This window comes from Ixodes scapularis, unplaced genomic scaffold (assembly GCF_016920785.2).
Source record: "Ixodes scapularis isolate PalLabHiFi unplaced genomic scaffold, ASM1692078v2 PGA_scaffold1__304_contigs__length_218370807, whole genome shotgun sequence".
In the NCBI taxonomy this organism is placed as follows: domain Eukaryota; kingdom Metazoa; phylum Arthropoda; class Arachnida; order Ixodida; family Ixodidae; genus Ixodes; species Ixodes scapularis.
Window position 1 is genome coordinate 114444994 of NW_024609846.1, and position 21551 is coordinate 114466544.

Genomic DNA, 21551 nt, shown 5'->3' on the forward strand with positions numbered 1-21551 from the left:
AGCGATTGCCGGTTTTTTCAATTTTTCTCTTTGAAACCAAGGGATTTCATCCAAGTTATTAAGGCTACGGAAAGAGCTCATTTGGTTCTATAGTGTAAGTGATAAAATTTCGTGCTCTCTAATCCTGTTTAGAAGTAAAATGCGAAAATGCGCCGATGTCGTGTTGGCGCTAACAGCGTCGCGATGTGTACTTGATAGGAGGAGGTGTTGCCCAGAGAGACTGACCTCGGTTCCCTGGACCTTGAGCTTCATGTGGTCCTCCCGGGTGGTCTTACCATCCTTGCGCTTTTTCCAGCAGTAGCCGTCGCGCCGGTACCGGACCCGCTTTCGGCTGTACAGCAGCATGGAGCCGCTCTTCGGCCTGGGCATGGGGAGAGACACGCGGGAGGTCAGGAAGGCGCGTGGGAGTCGTGCACGAGCAACAAGCAAGAACAGCGACACAGAGTCGCGGCCACAGGCGAGATTCGCCGGACGCCATACTTGAGTGGGCTGTCCAGAGCACTAGCTCAGAATGAACTCAGATTAGTAGGCCGGCCGGTAACATTGATGGTGTGGAACGCGCGTTACTAAAGAACTGTGCTTGGCACGCGCTCGGCACGTGCGCCCTCAGCTATGGCTGCCAGCGTATACACCGTTCCAATATCTACAAGTCCTCAGCCAAGCACGCGCATATTCGTCGGATCTAGAGCCACTAAATGAGCTCAGAGCCGTGTATGGAAAGAGTTTGGTCACTTGGAGGCGCGGGCAGAGCCAGGGCGTGCGACAGACTCGGGAAGACGGCTTGGCATGCTCTCTTGACCAACCAACAGCCGAAAAGAATCCCCTAGCGGCGGTAGCAAGAAACAGTTATGATCAAAGGTATATGTTTATATATGATTTTAAGAAGCGCGTAAGAGTGAAGTGTGGTAACTCTTCGCGGTTGAAAATAGGGTGCAAGTGTTGTTTTGATTGTGATCATGCAGAATGATGTAAGAAACGAATGCGCCGCTCAACTCTGTTTTGCTCGGACAGAGTTTGACCTCTCGGACGGCACATTCCCGGCCCTCGGCGCTTGGCGTACAAATTATGTCGATCGTTCCACTAGTCGCACTCTTCCACCATCATTTTGGATGAGCGTGATTGAAACACCACGTGTACCATATTTTCAGTCACCGAGAGTTACACCAATGCAGTTCTCAGGTTTGTTTCTCGCGACCACCGCCAGGGCATTATTTCCGACATCTGGTTGGTCATAGTGCCACTAAATAAGCTACGCTTCAGAGTAACGACACTTGGCCATATTGTGTCTTAAAATCATGGTTGCCAGTTATCTGAAGCTTTATCTGAAATCACGGGAAACGCTTTTCCGCCCTCCACAAATGTTTAAACAGTTCGCGACAGAGGGAAGCAATATTACATGAGCTTCCTAACATAGAATCTAATGCTGAAGAAGTCACACTTTTGAATCATGACTATCGACAGTTGCGTCTGCTCTGCATACGAGCCAAAATGGCGGCGCCCACAACAATGCCGAGGAACGGAGTGCCGATACTCTAAGCGCAGCTCATTTAGTGGCTCTAGTTGGTCATATTCGAATTTCTGAAGACGCCCTGGAACACGCCCAGCCCGCTTTCGGCCAATGGCGCCTCCTCATTTGTCTCCTATACTTCCCAACGAATGGCCAAACTCTTTATATATACGGCTCTGAATGAGCTGTGCTTAAAGTAGCGGCACTCCATTGTTGTTGGCGCCGCCATTTTGGCTCGTATGCAGTGCAGACGCAACTGCCGATCGTCATGATTCAAACGTGCGACTTCCTCAGCATTCGATTCTGTGTTAGGAAGGTCATGTAATATTGCTTTGCTCTGTCGCGAACTGCTTAAACATCTCTAAAGGGTGGAAAAGCGTTACCTGTGACTTCAGGTGAAGCTTCAGATAAGTGGCAACCATGATTTTAAGACACAATATGGCCAAGTGTCGTTACTCTGAAGCGTAGGTTATTTAGGGGCATTAGTCGCATTGTAAAGCGAGCAAATCACGCGCCATAAGCACGAACTCTGAAAATGGAACCGGCCAGGAGCCCTTTTTTGGAAAGGTCTATTAGTGGCGAGATGTTTCAGTGGCGCCCTCGTATGGTTACCTTTCGTGACGTCATTACTTTGCGAACAACAAGCTGGATGGTGTTTGTAATGAGCATGGCGGAAGCTTGAAATCATAGCGCGCTTGAACCAACAGTGTCAACACCGTCAAAATTGAAGTCCTCACGTTCCTCTTATTTCCGTCCATGAGAACTCCTTTGCTGACGTCATAGTCAGCATTCCGCCACTAGTGGAAGGCCGACCACCGCGACGCTTTTGATTGCGCACGCCGCCAATTGGCGACGTGAGCGATCGAAAGCGTCGCTGTGGACGGCCCACCACAATTGGCCGAATGCTGACTATGACGTCAGCAAAGGAGTTCTCATGAACGGAAAAAGAGGAACGTGAGGACTTCAATTTCGACGCTGTTGACAGTGTTGGTTCAAGAACGCTATGGATTTCATGCTTCCGCCATGCTAATTCCAAACACCATCGAACTTGTTGTTCGCAAGGGAATGACGTCACGAAAGAGGGCGCCACCGAAACATCTCGCTGCTAATAGACATTTTTACGAATTCATTACCATCTAGTGACCCAAATATCAGTCCACATTTTTGTATGCGAACGGCGGTTAAGATCTAGTACCTATCCATCAACGGCAGACGTACGAAATATACGGTGTTCATCGCTGTACATGGTTTTCTCTATTTCTTTCATTTTCGATGGTGTCAAGAAACTACCACTTTGTACGCTTAGTTTAATAAAACTCTTCATACATTCACCACATTTTATTGTCATGAGCATGAGCTGCCTGGGGTGTGCCGAGGCTGAGCGTTCCAAAGGATTTACATGACACACTCAAATGCACAGCGCACAGAAGCTCATAAGTCTCATCACAGTGACAAATGACTTTATCAAGAAATCGTGATGTCTCACATTCCTTTAATAAATACGTTTTCTCACTCACTCGAACAATAAAACTGACTAAAGCCTCTCAAATTCAAGCTCCTTGAGCATCCACCAAAAAACCGCAATCCGCATCTACAGATGATACACAGAGGTGATGACAGTTATCAAAGTGGCATGAATTAATTTCGGAAAACGTCTATGGTCTATTGGCGACGTGAGCGATCGAAAGCGTCGCTGTGATTGGCCTTCCACGATTGGCCGAATGCTGACTATGACGTCAGCAAAGGATTTTCCATTGACGGAAATAAGAGTGATGTAAGAACTTCAATTTTGACGGTGTTGGCAGCGTTGCTTTCAGAGCCCAATGATTTCAAGCTTCCACCGTACTAATTACAAACGCCATCGAAGTTGTTGTTCACAAGGTAATGACGTCACGAAAGGTAACCATAGGAGGGCGCCACCAAAACATCTCGCCGCCAATAGTTCCCTCTCGTGACGCCATTACCTTGCCAAGTACAAGTTCGACGGTGTTTGTAATTAGCATGGTTGACGTTTGAAATCATTGCGCCCTAAAACGAACACCTCCAACACCGTCAAAATTTAAGTTCTTAAATTACTCTTATTTCCGTCAATGAGAAATCCTTAGCTGACGTCATAGTCAGCATTCGGCCAATCGTGGAAGGCCGATTACAGCGACGCTTTCGAACGCTCACGTCGCCAAAAGCCGGCAGGCCCGCTGGGATTAAAGGTCAAAAAAAAAAAAAAAACCGCTTCTGGCTTTTTTTTTAATTATAGCAGGCGCTTTTGCTTCCAAAAATTTGTCCGTCCGTGCCTCTGCGCGTCCGCGTATACCCGACAGCACCCTAAAATAATCATAGCCCGTGCGCTAGCATCCTGACGTCATCACAGCAAGATTGCGCCAACGTTACTACATTACCTCAGTTATGGAACTCCCGCGGAAGGGGCCACCCCCCCTCTCTCACTTCAGTTCGTCTCCCGTCCTTTGAAGCGCCATCTAGATTATCGTTTCATAACTGAATGTTCTATATAGCAGACCTTGAACGCCATCTAGACGCTGTGTTTCGTAACTTATGTATTCTATAGAATACACCGCAGTTACCATACACTCTAAAAAAAGCCAGTGAGTCTGATTTCCCGCACAACACTCGGAGAGCCAATCAGCGCAACTTACGGAGGCAGCTGAGTTGTGATACTAAGCAATGCAAGGGCAATGCAATACAAACATTTTTTTAGAGTGTAGCAGCCGTTCGGACGCGTCGAGCGACGGGAGGCGAGTCGTGGTCAGTGAGGGGGGAAGGGGTATGTTCGTACAAGCAGCGTCTATGGGCAGTTCTGTAACTGAGCTGCTCATAGAATAGAGAGCACAGAATAGACACGAGTGCTGTGGCAGCGTTCGGACGGGCCTCGTGTCCAATCAACGCGTCGAAGGAGGCTCGACGTTGGGTTCGGACCCAATCGCCGAGTTTGCGCCATCCGAGTGTGGTGACGGTACGTGAAGGTGCAGGAAGCTGTTCAAAGGCTACGATCGTTCTGGGTGGCGTTGGCGCACCCCATGGCAGGGCATATCAGCACACCTGTTGTGTGACGTTCCATGACGTCGAGTAACACTGACGTCGCGTCGCGTAACCCAACGCCATGTAACGTGGTATCCCGTAACATAAGGTTACGTTATGCAAGTGTCACGAGACGTGATGTCACATAACGCTATTTCACGTAACGTTAATTAACGAACAAAATTTTTTTTTACTTTACGAAACCAGCTTCACCCGAGACGACTGTTTAATGTCTTGTATGTGATTCGATCGAAAAGGCTAACAAGCGAACCTCTCGCCACAGCTCTCTGCTCTAGCTGGTAGGTGCCGTTGATTTCGCTGGAGTCACCAATCAAGGTCGTTGACAATTTGTTTATGTATCGTTGCGCCGAAACGTGCGAAAGTATGAAATAGACCCTTTCTGAAATTCAGTCTGGCCACTTTGATCACTATCATCATTATCTGAAAAATGGCATATGTGCCATACCAATGGCGACTTTCTAATTACTGATAAAGGAACATGTTGAAGATACTTCTAAGCTGAGGATTCGGGGCCTATACATTCTAGACGTTAGCACGTTGCGAAACCGGAATCGAATGCACGCGCTGCGTAAGTGTTCATTTCTCTAATTCGAACCTCTTAGCGGCACAAAATCAACTTCGAAACCCATTGACTTATAGAACTTTATCAAGGCGTCTGTCTGGGTTGGCGCTTCGTTCTGACTGGTTGCATCGTTGTGGGAATCGACACTGGAAGAGATGATCCAGAAAAACCAGTATAACAAAAAGTTTATTCTCGTCTGCCGTTGACATGCAAAAGTGACGGTGCCCGATAAAATGCTGCAGGCTACGGGTTTATTGCCGCCATTCGTATGGCAAAAGTTAAACCGCCATTTCAGCCTCCAGATGGCACTGAATTTCGGAAAGGGTCTATTAAAATGTCTTTATCGATATAAAGCACACACCCTAGATTCCAGCAATGGGTAAATGCAGGGAGACTGGGCTATCCATAGACATAGGTTGGATATGAGGAGAGCAACGCGGCTCCAGTGCCACATGATTTCACAGTGGCGGCAGGATGCGACAAGTTTGGTGTATCAATTCAATGATCCATTCATAACTCACTCAAAATCACTATACTCCGTCCACCTTTAAGACCCTATCAGTCATGTCGTTTTGCTTCGTTGACGGCTAATTACTTTTTTTCTAGGTTCCACAGAACCATAAAACTGATGTCAAATAAACGAGTCTTTATTGAAATATGATCGAATGCTCACAAGTTGATTTGGTCCATCCCTCTTAGTTTACCACACATGATTTAATACGTTCATGTCCAAGGGTGCATGACGTCTCCAGTGCCATCTGTCGGTTCAGAATTACACTAACCGAAGATGGAACTTCATCTTAAGCTGACAGGGCAGCGATGACAACAGGCATGGGACCACGACTCTCAAAATGCTTTCGCGTAACGAGCACTCGCGTTACAAAAACACGCTTTAAAGCGTGGAGAGCGCTCTAAACACCTTTTCCACAAGGGTGCAGCCAACTTGAATGTCATCACTTCTGGTATGTGTTAAAACATATATATATATATATATATATATATATATATATATATATATATATATATATATATATATATATATATATATATATATATATATATATATATATATATATATATATATATATATTTTTTTTTTTATATATCCAGGGCTTTCCACAAAAAATGCGTGATTGTCGCACATCCTTGTTTTGCTTCCCCTATATTTTCTCGCATATTCCAGGTTTGTCTTATTATATTTTTTTTTGTCCCGCATACCAGATATGGAGCTCACGTGACTGAGAACGCAAGGAAACGAAAAAAGTCTACAGTCACTACTGACAAGGCGAGAAAGGCAGAGAAGCTTCAGCTGTCCCACCTCCAGCGCGAACTCTTTACCTTCGACAGCGCTTTGGCTTCTCGTGCACCTCGAGCACAAGCGCGAAGCCAAAGCACGACTGAAGGCAAGGAGCACGTGCCGGAGGCCGGGTGTTCGAAAGCAACGCTCTGCCGTTCTCATTCTGTGAGTGACTCTAGCTCACGCTTGCCACTTTCGCTGCCCTATCAGCGTTGGGACGAATAAAGTATAGACAGCACATCAGAACTGACTTTCTTGAAATAACTTTTATTTAAGATAATGAAAAAAAAAAAAAGAAACTATGGAGGCTAGTGCTTGAGAGGAGTGGTACACAAAAAAAAAAAGCCGTTTCATGCGCTCACACTCTCCACTCTCGGCAGAGCTTTCTTTCAGACCACCTTAAAGAACATGCAGTTGCAAACAAGCCAGTTCGGATATCAGGAAATCAACAGCTGTTCGGAACTCCAACGTCGTGCATTTAATCCCCTTTCATCTATTGGGCATTCCCACATGAAAGTGGAAGCCGGCGTGGCCTGGCATTCCACCGCCAGGCCACGCCGGCTTACGCTGCACACTTGGGTAGGCGGTAGCTCCCCGCTTCTCTCCTTCGCGTCTTTTCCGCTAGGCGACGCCGTCTTCCTAGAAGTGGCGAATATAGCTCAGCGCTAGAATGGTAGACGATGTCTGCGGCCTTGCTGGATTTTGAGGTTGTGGCATGCGTGGCTACATAGTTTAAAAGAGGGTTTCAAAACTTTCGGAGGAGCCCCTGCTTTACAATCACCAGGAGTAAAACAAACAACACCAAGTGACGCTAACAACGAAAAATCGATTCCTGATTCTATTTCTTTTTTCCGGGACTATTACCGGCACGAGAACATGCACTGGTCGTGGCTGGCAGAAACGCCCTTTCTATGTCCGGCAGATGAAGTCCGTTCGCTGTTGTGCCGCGACTTTCAATTAATGGCTGAGCTCTTCATATATGAGGGCTGTGGAAAACAGACATACACAACACACATGAATTGTTTGGACATAATAATGTATTTGAGATAATAGGGACTTTTAGCAAACTGGTTCCCTGTTGCACGTACCACACTACCGGAGCCTTCCAAGCATGCTTTTAAGCGCGCTCCCCGGTGGTACCATGACCGCAGGGTGCGCGTTTAGAAATAAGCTTCACAGGCTTCGGTAGAGCGGCACGCGGAACAGGAATAACGGCTTATCAGAAGTCCCTGTTTTACGCTAATCGTGGACCTGCTTTTTGAGAGTTGGGGTTTCTACAATATCTCAGCAGAGTTCGTGCAGATCTTGGCATACAGAGACCGAGAGACTGTTGTCTGGTCGCCATTAGGAACATGATTGAGAGCACAAAGAGGTGATCTAACAAATTTGCCCAAGCTAAGAAGTGCTGACCACATTGCAGCTCACATGACTTAAAGTGGCACTGGAAAGGTACGAAGGAAACCAAATGCTGCTTCGAAGGACGCGCCCATCAGTGTCAAACATGAGCGTTCAGGGACGACATTGGTCAAGGGTGTCGGATAATGACGACATAGAATTCTAGAGGTAGGACTGGCTGAATACGTGCACGTGACCCTTCTGATCCTTTCAAGCTCGCGATTCTCTCTAAAATTTTTGCTTTCAACACCCGTAAGTCGGTGGGGCATTCACATCTACATAACTGTATAGCAATTCCAACAATTAGGAACATCGCGCATGGTTGATGTAAGCTCTTGTCGTTTCGGTTCTCTACTGGTTAAGAACAACGACGTCATCAACAATAGAAAATGTGATTTTGGACTTCTTTCACCTATTGTATTAAAATACATTAGGTTTCTTCTTTATTATATCTTTAATGGGTTGCTAGAGTCCCACACACTAGTTCGAGCGAACTCGATGCAAAATAACAAAAATGGCCAGAAACGCTTTGAAGGGCCCTTTAAGGTCATAAAAATATAATTTCGGCATTTTATGTTTAAAGGTACGTTTATACTCCAACGTAACGTCGACAGGCGCCGCGCAGCGCAGCGCGCACAGATACTGATTGGTCACAGATATCGAGTTCCTGGTTGCCGGCCAATGAAAGGCGCGCGTTCTCCGCTACCCTGCGTTAACTGCGCTCAACGTCGGAGTATAAACAGCCCTTTATTGCAAAATATACACCCCCTTTTGCTTTTAAAATTTCACAAAATCTTTCCATCACAATATTATCGCGGTGAGCTATATGGTCACTGACAGAATAAGAACGGCAGGGAAAAGTTTCAGTTGTTCCGCCTCTAGCGCGAGCTTCCTATATATCACGGGTGGCCAGGCTGACCCGGCCTAAGAGCCGCAAACAAAACCACGAACCTTCCAAGAGCCGCGGGGTGGCCAACTTTTGTCCAGAGCAATAAACGAAACTAGAACTGCTATCAATTTATCCGAGTCAAAAGCGGTGCAACTGTACGTAAGGTAGCAGTAGCACAAGACTACCAAACCGCAACCTGTCCTTCGATTCAAAACGCATTCATTTTCTCTTTTCGGGGAAACGCTCGTGTGACAGGGAGGGAGGCGGGAAAGTGTGTGTGTAGGGGGGGGTGGTAAGGGAGGGAGCCGCGAGCCGCACTTTAACACGCGAAGAGCCGCATGCGGCTCGCGAGCCACAGCTTGGCCACCCCTGCTATATATCTTCGTTCGTGCTTCGGCGGCTCGAGAGGATCCACGCTCAGCGGAAGCACGACGGAAGGCGACGAGCGCGTGCTTGGGGCCGCTCATTCGAAAGAGTCGTCCTGCCGGTCGCACCCCGTCAGTGACCATAGAAGGTAGCAAGCTCGCGCTGCAGGGAGGCGGGACAACCGAATGACCTCCCTACTGTTCGCATGCTGTCACTCACTATCGAAGTGTATTTTTCTCTCACGCCGCTTCTTAACTTCCTTGTTTTGGAGCACGTAAAATAGTGCCTCTTCGAAAAACGCTACGCCGAGCACAAGTTCGTCTGCTTCTTGCAGATGACGGTGGTGCGAGATTGCGATGGTGTCAGAACGCCGAGCTCTTATTGGCTAATTAAAAAAAAAAAGAGCCAATGAGGGCTCGGCGTCGTTCTGACGTCACCACCACTCCTGCGCAAGAAGCAGACGACTTCGCCGCATTGCTTTTTATTTTTTAGGTCATCGCCTTTTGTTGGCATCGAGTCTTATAAAGAAGAAGATTATCACGTCCTGTAGGCCCTGACAGCTTAAAAAACCAAGGGCGTGGCCCGTTATATTCCCGTTTCTGGCCTCGCAATTAGTTCCGCGGCGTTCTTATCGGCTGGTGCCGCAACCTTATCGACTGCGGAGCGCCAACATAAGATGCGGAGGGATCGCCTGTTCATTAAGTTGTCGGTGACTGGAACCGCGACATTCGCATCCCTAGTTTCTCGCCGTTTCATATTTGTGCTCCCCCGTTATCCCAGTTTCGCCATTCGCTGTTTTCCGTGCGCAAGCACCAATGGTATGGTGCCCTGAAGCGCGTATCCGACTGGTGTGCTTAGAGTCCCATCCCGCCTATACATCAAGAGTGGCCCTAAAGTGGCAACAAGTGACGTCACAGAAGCCGGAGTGTCCTGCTGTCAGATATCCTGGAGGTTGGCCGTAGAATGGCCGGCGAAAAGCACACGCGCGAACGCGAGTGTCACCATCATCGCGGTGTCCCCAACTTCTGGTTGCCCAAGTTTCCGTGGACTGCCGCCCTGGAGAGCGACCTGCAGCGCAGCAGGCGTCTGCCATATCCGGCACCGCTGCTGAATGTGACGCTTCGCGACGCAGCATGACTTTTTTATGACGTCACAAAGCGGAAATCGAGGGACCACTTTTCTGGACGCGGTAAACGCACGAGATGGAGACGCGTCCTCGCCGATCGCTGACGCAGTGCCCGTTCTCGATACGAGCTGATCCGAATTCACGCCGAACGATGACACAGTTTTCGTGTCTAATACCTTAATCGGATTGCGTGCCCAAACAACGACGGACTCGGAAAGTTTTCTCAGCGACTACCAGATGGCGCCAACTTTTGAAAAAGGGTATATTATTTGATCTCGGTAAAGACGAAGAAAGAAAAAAAGAAAAAGCACGTATTCTTTTTTTTGTAACAAGGTTAACATTTGTTCCAACGCTGCACCGAACAGGGAAACCCTCCTCACGCAATCAGCCAACCTTGGGACTCTCGATGTTGGGCGCTCTCTCGTTCGCGAAGGCTCGGATGGGCGTCTTCCGATTGCCGCGCCCTTTCGGTAAAATGTCACATCCCCGAGCGAATGCGAGGCATGCGCGGCCATCATTAACGCGTACGAGGAACTGCGGCCGAACTGGGTCGCTCCTCACGGCTGCTCTGTTATTGCGGAGGAGGAGATTAGGCGAGCTCCGGAATCTCCAGCCATTGTTGGTAATGCCGCGCGTGATGACTTGTATAACGACCGTCGGGCGCTGATGGGAAGAGCGCATTAGTCACAATTCCGCCGCCGACGCGAAATCGAGTCGACGACATTAGGGGGGAACGCGACCTGGAACGGCACGATCGTTCGAAGGAACATCGAGTCTGCACCTCGTGGGACCAGTGCTTGGACAATGCATACTTTGTTTCACCTTAGCGTGGACTGCAGAAAGGGCTACAGACTCGACCGGTTAGTTCTCAGTGAGTGTGTTCCGGGCAGTCGAGACGCTTTCTGAAGAAACGAGCATTGGACGGACCCGTTGGGATTGTGAGCACGTTAGAGATTCGATCGCACTGATGTCCCTTCATCAACCTCTAAGCGAGTAGTGCGTGCGTTTTAGCATTGTTCAGAGTGCGACGCCAAGTTCACTTCGTGTTCCCAGTTCTTTCACTCGCATTACTATAGTTCGTGAACGGAGTGGGCGTCAAAAGTAACAGTTCAGTGTGTGCGATAAAAAAAGTCCACTCGCTCTAACATGCTTTTTTGGTAAGCGAGAGAAGCACGTGCCAAAAACACCTAACTCAACTAAAAAAAAAAAAAAAAGTTGGCATGTTTATAGAAGAAAGGTTGGCGTGTTTTTGGGGCTTTACACTCACGCTCACAAAAGTATTTTTTAGCTTCTGCCAGTTTAGATGTGTTTTAGCTTGGTTAGGTTACGTGCGCAGGTGCGCACCACTCGAAGACCCATTCACAGAGAAGCGTTTGCTAGCGCTTTTTTACGGTGCGTTAGAAGATGACCGCAAGACCTGTGCTTCGTATGAATCATAAAAAAATATGCAAAGAGTAGCTCGGCATGCGACATACAAAATCAGAATGTTCCGGCAACTCGCCATCGTATCATAACGTAACGTAAGAAAACAAAACAAAGCAAAAACAACAACATAAGGAAACGTTTCTGCAAAGGTTCTTTACATCCGGCGTCAACTATTTTATACCACGTCGTCGAGTGTATCCTCGGGGACAACTTTCTGCGGCTACGTGGTCATGCTGTCAAAGGTACGGAAGTCCGCGCTTGAGCTCCGAGTAAAGCTGAGCGCGGGCACCCCTCTTGCCGAAGATGGCACAGAAATTTGTACGCTAGTAAAGTCACTAGATACTGGGAAACTGGGGTCATAGCCTTCCCTTCCTGCTAGCAGGACGCAAACTAATCGTGTTGTAGGTATGTCTAGACAGCCAAAGATTAATCTGCCTTAATGGGCAACTTGTCTCTCAACTGTAGATGAGAAATATAGCCAGTACAATACAACCGCTAGCCTGGGGTCTTCAATGTGTACCACGCAGTAGTGATACACGACCCCACGTCGCTACGATGCTTATCCAGATCGGAACGGGGAGGGGTGGGGATTGAACCCAGTAACTTGGGTTCTGCAGCGCGATCTTTCGCTCCACGGGCTGCGATCCTCGGTGCGCTAACTCACTCGGTTACCAATCCCCCCGGCCTGGAAAAAATGGGGTGTGGGGATGTTTATACAGCCTGAACTTAGTCTGCCTCAACGGGCGCGACTTGTCTCTCAGATGTAGATGAGTAATTTAGCTAGTGCGGTACGACCGCTAGCCTAGGGTCGTTAACGTGCGCCACATGACCGCATGCCAGTACGATGCTCATCCAGAGAGAAATGGGGGAGGGAAGGGTGGAGGGGAATTGAACTCAGGATCCCTGGGTTCTGCCAGCGCGAGCTTTCACTCCCCGTCCTCCGAGCTGGTGTGCGCTAGCCCACTCGGCCATGTGCGCTTTTTCGGAGGTTTGTGGATAACAATACCGGGGTATTGTTTTTATAAAGCAACCTGCCACCGGCAATTTAGATCGGCTAACCCAGAAGAGAGAAGGAGAAATGGCTCATTCCATAAACTAAAATTAATCCATACAAGGAGCTAGGTGCCACTTTCCCAGGATTAACAGATTTTATATACGAGTATGCACCGCACTTGGCTGGAATTTATTAGAGCCCCTTGGTGTGTCTGCGTTCGTTTTACAAGTAGGAGGTATTCGACAGATTCTTCGCAAAAGCCCTAAAAATGGCAAACCAAAACCTCCTCATCGTAGGAGACCTTAATGCACATCACCCAGCGTGTGGATACGCGCAACCTAGCCCCAAAGGGTCCGAGCTCCACGATGCGATATGCCACGATGCGTCGCGTCCCACGCGACTAGGAATAGTCTGACAAGGGACGCGTACCCGACCTAGCTCTGTTAAAATTCACGGACGCAAACTGGACTAACCTAAACGAAACCCAAGGCAGCGATCACTTCATCAGAGAGGCGCAGGTCGCAGTTACATCTCAGGTTAAATTCATAAAGAAAAGCAGGCCATAACGCATTGGGACGCCTTCAGAAGAAGAAGAGAAGCAGCCAGCCACGAAAATGGGAAAACAGACACATCCAACCTAGAAGCTTGGCTGGACAAGGCACAGGCAGATGTAGGCAAACATACCACACACATTAGTATCACCATTGAAACGCTTGCGGTAGAGAACCATCTACTTAAGCTGTGGGAAGCCAGGGGTGGCCTCCTGAAACGGTGGAGAAAACAGAGTTTCAACCGGAAACTCAAACAAAGAATTGCTCTACTCACGGCAGAAACGGAGCAGTGTGCTACACAACCAGCGAGATCCAACTGGCACCAACACCTGCGACAAGTTGTCGGGAAAGCTCGTAATGGCGAAGACCTGGTCCCTCAATCGTCACCTCCCTGACCCAACAAAGAGCAAGAACCACACATCGCAAACTCCCCGGAAAATTGTACACGATTTTTCTGGAACCAACGAAAAAATACTGATGCACGTAAAAAAAAAAAACATACATTGGCGAAGCCCTCACAACGGAGTACTCAAACTATGATGGAATAGCTAATTAAAAAATCTCGATAGACGGATAACGACGCTGGAGATCGTAAGAGCAACGAGGGTCCTCACGAACACATCATTAGGTCGAGACAAGATACAGAACGGACACTTCCGTAACCTGGGCCCACAATCGTACGCGGACGTCACCCGCCATCTAAACGAAGTCTGGGCATCCGGCAAACGTCCAGCTAAGTGGAGACACGCGGAAATAGTCCTGATACCCAAACCCGGGAAGCCACCACGTCTGGACAACCTGCGGCCCATCTCGCTCACTTCCTGCCTAGGAAAGCTGATGGAACACGTCATCCTGAACAGACTCCAGCCCTATCTAGAAGTTACCGGAGCGTATTCAAACACCATGTTCGCCTTCAGACTGCACCTCTGCGCTCAAGACGTCTTCCTCCAGTTACACGAAGACATCGTCGACCGAGCCTCGCGAACCACCACCCACGCTGTACTGGCCCTCGACATCAAAGGAGCCTCTGACAACGTGAGCCACAAACTAGTCCTCAAGAACCTAGAATCCACCAATTGCGGAGAAAAAACGTACAACTACGTCAAAGACTTCCTCTGCAACCGTACGGTCACCATCGGGGTCGAATCAATCCGCTTCGACATCATTAAAGTCCCGGACAAGGGCACGCCACAAGGCTCGGTGCTGTCCCCAGCTCTCTTCAACTTGGCATGGAGGAAACTTCCCGAGCGACTCGACGCCATTCCACTCATCAAGCATTCACTATACGCGGACGACCTCACGATCTGGACGACTTCTGGGTAGGACGGAGAAAAGCAGGACGCCCTACAAGAAGCCGTACGAGTGACACAAGAGCACCTCAAGGAGGAAGGACTCCAGTGCGCACCGGAGAAGTCCGAGCTTCTATTCATCAATTCACGCAGCAAATGAAAATCTTCCGACGGATATCTAGCTCCATTCCGAGGACGGCAACGAAGTTCCCGTTGTAGAAAGGTTCGAATCCTCGGCCTCCTCCTCCAACAGGATGGCTGATCGACCCCCGCGATGCGACTCCTGCGAAACTCCGCAGATCAAGTCATGCGTATGATGAACCTGCTCACCAGTAGCTAACATCGACTTAAGGAGGTCGACCTCATTTGCATGACCGAGGCCCTCCTCCTCAGCCGCCTCACGTATGCGACACCGTACCACAAGCTCACGAAGAAAGACACGGAGCAACTAGATATCATCACCAGGAAAGCCTACAAGCTGGCGCTGGGACCTCCCATATATACGTTGACTAAGAAACTGCTTAGTCAAGGGGTCAACAACACGTACGTGGAACTCGCAGAAGCACAAACCAGAAACCAGCGGATACGACTATCCACCACGTCAACAGGCAGACACGTGCTGGGAATCATCGGCTTCGCTATCCCGACAGAGATGCAGGAAACGACGCCGATCCCGGAGAAAATTCGCAAGAAGATTCAGATCAACCCTATCCCACGCAACATGAACCCGATACTACATGCCGGTAGGAGGGTGGCGAGAGCCCAATTCCTCGCAAAAGAATGCAGCGGGAAGAAGTACGTCAGATACACAGACGTGGCAACGCACCACATCGAAACCATAGCGGCGGCATGCGTTGTCGGACCGTGCGGCGGACCCCTGGTCACGGCCTCGCTACGGACGGATCTCCCGGTCGTGGCGGAGGAGCAGGCCATCGTACTAACTCTCACCACCGCCACCCCAGACTCACCGTCGCTCACTATCCTGACAGACTCTCAGGCAGCTCTACGACGCTACCTCGCCGGAAGAATCTCACTCCACGTGCTAGGGACTGTTGGACCATAGCCTCTTCTATACTCACAAAGCCTGGCAGTTCGATGGCTGAGCCATAGAGTTCCCGGTCGCAGATTTGGAGCGCGAGGATGTGGTAGCAGAGAGCATTTCGCGGGGAGCCTGTAGTGAGCGCAGAGCTTTGGCCAACGGCGAGGACCCGAAACATGGTTATCAAACCCGTCGAGAAAAGAAGCGGCAGCCCGAGGAACGGGAGAAGGACGAGCGGACATTCCATGGCTCGGGACAAGTGTGTTTAGGCGTCTCGCCGCAGCGGGGCGCCCGTTATATGCCTTTTGTCTGCCGCTCTACCTTTTCACTTTCGGCGGCCGCGTCTCGTGGTGATCTGCCAGGTTTTGTCAGTATAGAGGAGGCTATAGTTGGACCCAACCTCCCAAGGGCTACCCTCGTCTGGACGTCCGGTCACGCAAACGTGGAGGGAAATCGGTGTGCACACGCTGCGGCTGGAGCTGGTATTCTTTGAGCCACCCCCCCTTCCACGGCCAGCGGCCGCCGTTCAACGAGTCAAGACTTGAGTTCCCGACCCACAAGAAGAAGAAGAGGCACAGCTCTTTGCCACTCCCGTGCACCCCACGGACCTTCTAGCATTCTACAGGGGATACAGAAGAGAGTACCCACCAGCGCGCAAGACGCTCAGCCGAGAGGAGCTTGCAGCTTGGCGACAACTCCAGGCAAAACACATACACACACTTAGCTTTATTGCACAAACTCTTTTCTCAACAATTCCCAGCCGAATGTCCCTTTTGTGGAGATCACCCATCCCACTACCACGTTACGTGGGCCTGTCCCCTTAACCCCTCCTTTCCCCCTCCACCCCTCCTTCCGAACGCGAGACCTGGGAAGTTTCGCCGCGCAGCTCCTCCCCCAAAGACCAGCTCGCCCTGATTCGGTGGGCACGAGTTACAGCAGAAAGCATTGAAACCCTGGACTGAGGGTTCTACCCTTACCTTTACGCTTTCCTAAAGTAGCTCAATAAAGTTTGTACCACCACCACCACAAGTAGCGTTAGATGCGCTCATGCACGACGTCCGTGAATCGTGCGGTCCTCGAAAGCAAATGGCGGCGAGACACTGAAATGAACGGCTTTTGGAAGCAAATGGCGGCGAAGTTTTCGCTCGCGTGAATTTCATTAAGGGACTTTAGAATTTATACCACGAGGGCGCCACAATATTTAATGCCCCAGTAGACTTCCAGTAGTGTATTTATTTGTACTTCAGCAACGCACAACGATCGGGCATGAAGAATTTCCTTCGAACGAGTATCTGCAATACGTTTATAAAAACCTGTGCGCATTGTGGACAGTAATAGAAATAACATATGCGAACAAAAATAAAAGAAGAGGAAAACCGGAAGCACGCTGGGGTCCGCCAATAGAGGTGCGGTAGCGAACTTGTTTGCGAACAAACGGCTCAACTCAAAGCTGGTGAAATGGAAAAGATAGAGCAAAGACGACAGCCCTGCATTTCCTATGTCCTATGCCGGCCTGCAGGTAGCGCGGTAAATATACAAACGATGGGAACGTCATAAGAGAGGCTGTCGACGAGCAAGATAACCGCGATAAACAATGAGTTTAACGAAATATATAAACGATGTTGCAGTTTCAGTTCGCATTTAGAAACAAACTAGGCCTTCTGTATGATAAAAAAAAAAAAAAAAAAAAAAAAAACTAAAGCAGACGAATGTTTGTTTCACTCTGTCGTCTGTTATTCGTTCGCTCCTTCCTACGCGCCTTCCGCTCCCAGCAGGGATGCGCGAACGGATATCAAACGACAGAATGAAACACATTTCGTCTGTTTTAAAACTTCCTTTTTATCAAACAGAAAAGTTCGCTTCCTTCTAACTGTGAACAGAAACTGCATCATCGTTCATTTATTTCGTTAAAATCATTATTTATCCCGGCTATCCTGCTCGTCGCCAGCCTCTACTATGATGTTCTCGGCGCTTTTCCTTTTCCGTTCATCACGCCACCTGGGAGCGAGCTTGCATACCAGTATGCGGACGAATAGCAAGCCGGTACAAGGCATAGGAAATGCACGGTAACCGGTTCTGCTTTATATGTTTTTCTTTAAAAAATATACTAGCTCTGAGCTGAGCTTAAAAAAATATAAAAAAATAGGGGAAGCTTTTTGCGAATTAATGTTCGCGTGCCCAGTTTCAGGTATCAACGTTTGGAATTCGACTTTTACAAGGCGTGTCAAATGTGCTGGTCCTTACGGCCGCATCCTGTAGGTCTTTTTGCGTAGTGCCACTACACTGGCAGCTCAAGCTGCCGCATACAGCGGGTCTGGTCGGAGCGCCATGCTTGCAATTATTTAGTAACCTTAAAAAAAAAAAGAGTTTCTGGACGGTGCGATTTTCAACGTTCGTGCCTACGGCGTGTGAATTGCTCGCTTTCCGAAACGACGATTATGCGCGTGCTGGGCTACGAAGAACGCACGCTGGGCGGTTGGGCTGATAATGAACAATGTGCAAAGCAGAGACGCCCTTAGCGGCTCCAGTGCATTATGGGACACATTTGTCAACGAATATTTTAGTTTTAGTCTCCTCCATCGGACCGCGGTCAGCCGCAAGCGGACACCGCGGACCTGCACCACAGCCCTCAACGCAGCGTACCTCGCCGAATCTTCGTCGGTTGACCTACATGTGTATGTGATGCAGTAAGTATATTTCTATTCTCGTGCATTTATCAGACGGTAAGTGATTCAAGGCGAAGGCAAGCCACGCAAATTTCGGGAAAAAGAAAGACGAGGTGGCAGCTAGTGGCTAAATGAATCGGGACAATGAAAGTGAAAGAAGATGGCTTAAGAACGATAGATAAAACACGAGATAAACACACTGTGAAAGCCCGATGCTAACTTTGGTGCTGGCTCCCCTCGAAGTCTGCCGAAGTCGAAAACAAACACCCTCAAGGAGTCGGTGCGTAGAGCAGTGTACGGTGATCGGCATTAGGTTTAGTTTCGCCGAAGCGACATGGCTTGCATTCGCCTGGAATCAGTTACGCCTGATAAAGTCACGAGAAGTATACTTACTGGAACACATGCACACGTAGGTCGACCTATGAAAACTCGGCGAGGTACGCTGCGTTGAGCGGCGTGGTGCAGGCCCGCGGTGTCCGATTGCGGCTGGCAGCAGTCCGGTGGAGGAAACCGAAACTAAAGCCTTGGTTGACAAATGTCTCCCAGGATGCACCTGAGCCGCTAGGGCTGCCTCGGTACTAAAGATTCTCCATTGGTGAACACTGGAATGGTGTATAAACTATACTCCGTTTCAAACTTCGTGCACAACGCCGTCAAACGTGCTGGCGTGAGCGCGTGGCGTTACCTACACGTCTCGTTTGCGCGGGAGCGCATAAGATCCACAAAATCAAGCGACACGTTCGCGCGCCGACAGCTATGACAGCGTTGTACACTAAATATTAGCATAAATATTAGAGTACAGCTAGAGAGAGAGAAAGATTGGTTTATTGGAAAGGAGAAGAGGTTATCCCGCGAAGATTGGCAGGATGGCTACTTCACACTTAGGGGAGGGAAAGAGGGGAGGTATAGATTATAAAGAGAGAGAGAGAAGAGAAAAGAAAAAAAGAAAAAGTATATATACATACTTATATACATTCATCTATGCACATATATACATGTATATACATATATACATGCATACAAACACACACACACCTATGTGCATATATATACATATATATACACATACACAAATACATATACATACATATGCATAAAGGTAAAGAAAATTCTGTCCGTTATTGTTTGTTCATGTAAAAGTATGCTCTGCATTTAGAGTATTCGGTCCAGTTTTGTTTTCTTAAGAAAGCGAATGAAGGAGGTCGTTGCTTTGACCCTTTCCGATGCGGAGTCCCATGGTCCGAGCAGGTGAGTCAGGGAAAGTGGTTTTCCGTTGGGAAGATATAGAGAGTTTGCCAGTTCATTTCGTTGACTTGTGTATAGGCTACACTGGCACAGGACATGTTCGAGTGTGTCTGTGACGGCACAATGCTCACAGAGAGGAGAGTCTAGCTGGCCGATGAGGTTGAGATAGAATCCCGTTGAAGCTACGTTGAGTCGTATTCGGTGGAGCGTAGTTTCAGTCCGGCGTTTAAGGCCGCGGGGTGAACGAAAGACAAGGAAAGGGTCAATGCTGTGCAGGTGTCTGTAATAATAAAGCGGATTTGCCCAGAGGGAACTTATCATAGTTTTAGCAACACAGTTGATTCTGGCCCTAGCATCTGTTCGTGAAAATGGGATTTTTAAACCAGAATTACGTCGGTGAGCATCCTTGGCAGCTAAATCAGCACTTTCATTGCCCTGGATACCACAGTGGCTTGGAATCCATTGTAGTATCAGACTATGCCCATTTTCGATAGCCTCCTGGTGAAGTTTCAAAATTTGATGAACGAGCTGTGCATTGACGTTCTTGTTTTTAGTGGATTTGAGGCTCTGAAGAGCTGCCCTAGAATCGGTAAAAATTGACCAATCTCGTGAGTCACATGCAGAAATGAAGCGAAATGCTTCTCGAATCGCTACTAATTCTGCAGCTGTTGATGATGTCGTGTGACCCAATTTTCCATGAAGTCTCTCATTGATTGATGGTATTACGAAGCTGTAAGTGGAGCTTTCGTCAGTGCAGGACCCGTCGGTATAGACATGTGTTCGCGAACGGTGATGAACACTAATTATTTCCAAAGAGTGTTGCCTCAATGCAGTTAACGGAATGTGTTTTTTGGAATATAGCCCTGGAATATTTGTCTTTATATTAATTATTGGATAGGCCCATGGGGGCGAAGAAGAGAACTCTGCTGGTTCGAAATCTCGTGGAGTGTCTAAGCTGCCAGAATTAATAAGTTGAGCAAATCCAGAGGCACTTCTGCTATCTGATATATCTGCAAGATAGTGTTCTTTATGTCTGGTAAGATGGCGAAGGTGTGTTCGAAGGGTCTCTTGCAGTCTAAGGACACCTATGGGAATAGCGCCTGCTTCAGCTACAGTTCCAACATTGGAAGTACAATTTGGGAGCCCAAGACAGGCACGTAGGGCTTGAGCCTGCATACTCTCAAGCGCTCTTATATTTGTGCGGCACATCCCATAAAGTACGGGCAGACTGTATCGCATAATGCCGACAAAAAGAGCGTTATATAGTTGGATAAGTGAAGCTACAGATGGACCCCACGTAGTTCCACTTATGAATCGTAAGAGCTGGGTAACGCTAATAAGCTTTCTTTTCAGTTGCCTAACGTGTGGTGTCCATGTTAAACCTTTGTCTAGGATAAGACCAAGAAATCTGTGAGTTTGGACATATGATATAGGGTGAGCATCAATAGTGAGCTGATGCCTAAGCGTACTTTTTCGTGTAAAAGCTATAGCTGCGGATTTTGATGGGCATAGCGATAGTCCACGGCATTTTAAGTAATTTGAAATTATCTCAAGTGCTTTCTGTAAGCGAATCACATTAAATCGCTGCGTGATTGATGAGGTCCATATGCAGATATCATCCGTGTAGAGAGTTATTCTGACGTTTCGAGGAAGTTTGTTCACAAGTCCTATGAGGGTGATATTGAAAAGTGTGGGACTGAGAACACCACCCTGTGGCACGCCACGAGCAACAATATACTCAGCTGTTTTCCCTTCTGTCGTCACCATATGAACTGTTCTGTTTTCAAGATAGTCTAAAATCCACGCATACAGACGTCCTCCTATCCCGGCATAGCAGAGTGCGTTGCAGATAGCCTTGTGGCTTACAGAGTCAAAAGCGCCCTTAATATCGAGGAACACTGCAGTGGTGATTCTTCGGGATTTCTTTTGTTTTTCGATGCTCGTTGTGAGGTCAATGATATTATTACGAGGATAAAGAAGAGGTGGTCTGGGAGCGAGTTGGAGGAGAGAAGAAGAAGAGGATCGTTGGTTTTTGGCTTTGCTGGCAACGGACACTGTCACCTCTATTTTCTACCATCTCAATCACCTGTAAATAAACCCCATTTTCACCGTAACACCTTTTGGTGGAGGTGCGGGGTACACTGGT

The 21551-nt window shown here is 48.4% G+C and overlaps 1 protein-coding gene across 1 annotated transcript in view; it reads right to left on the minus strand.

Moving 5' to 3' along the window:
- The window catches only part of LOC8053885 (calmodulin-binding transcription activator 2), a 955024-nt gene that overhangs the window by 89474 nt on the left and 843999 nt on the right, over nucleotides 1–21551 (minus strand). The window contains 1 exon segment of the mRNA XM_042290892.1: nucleotides 226–361. Coding sequence (XP_042146826.1) covers nucleotides 226–361 — 136 coding nt within the window.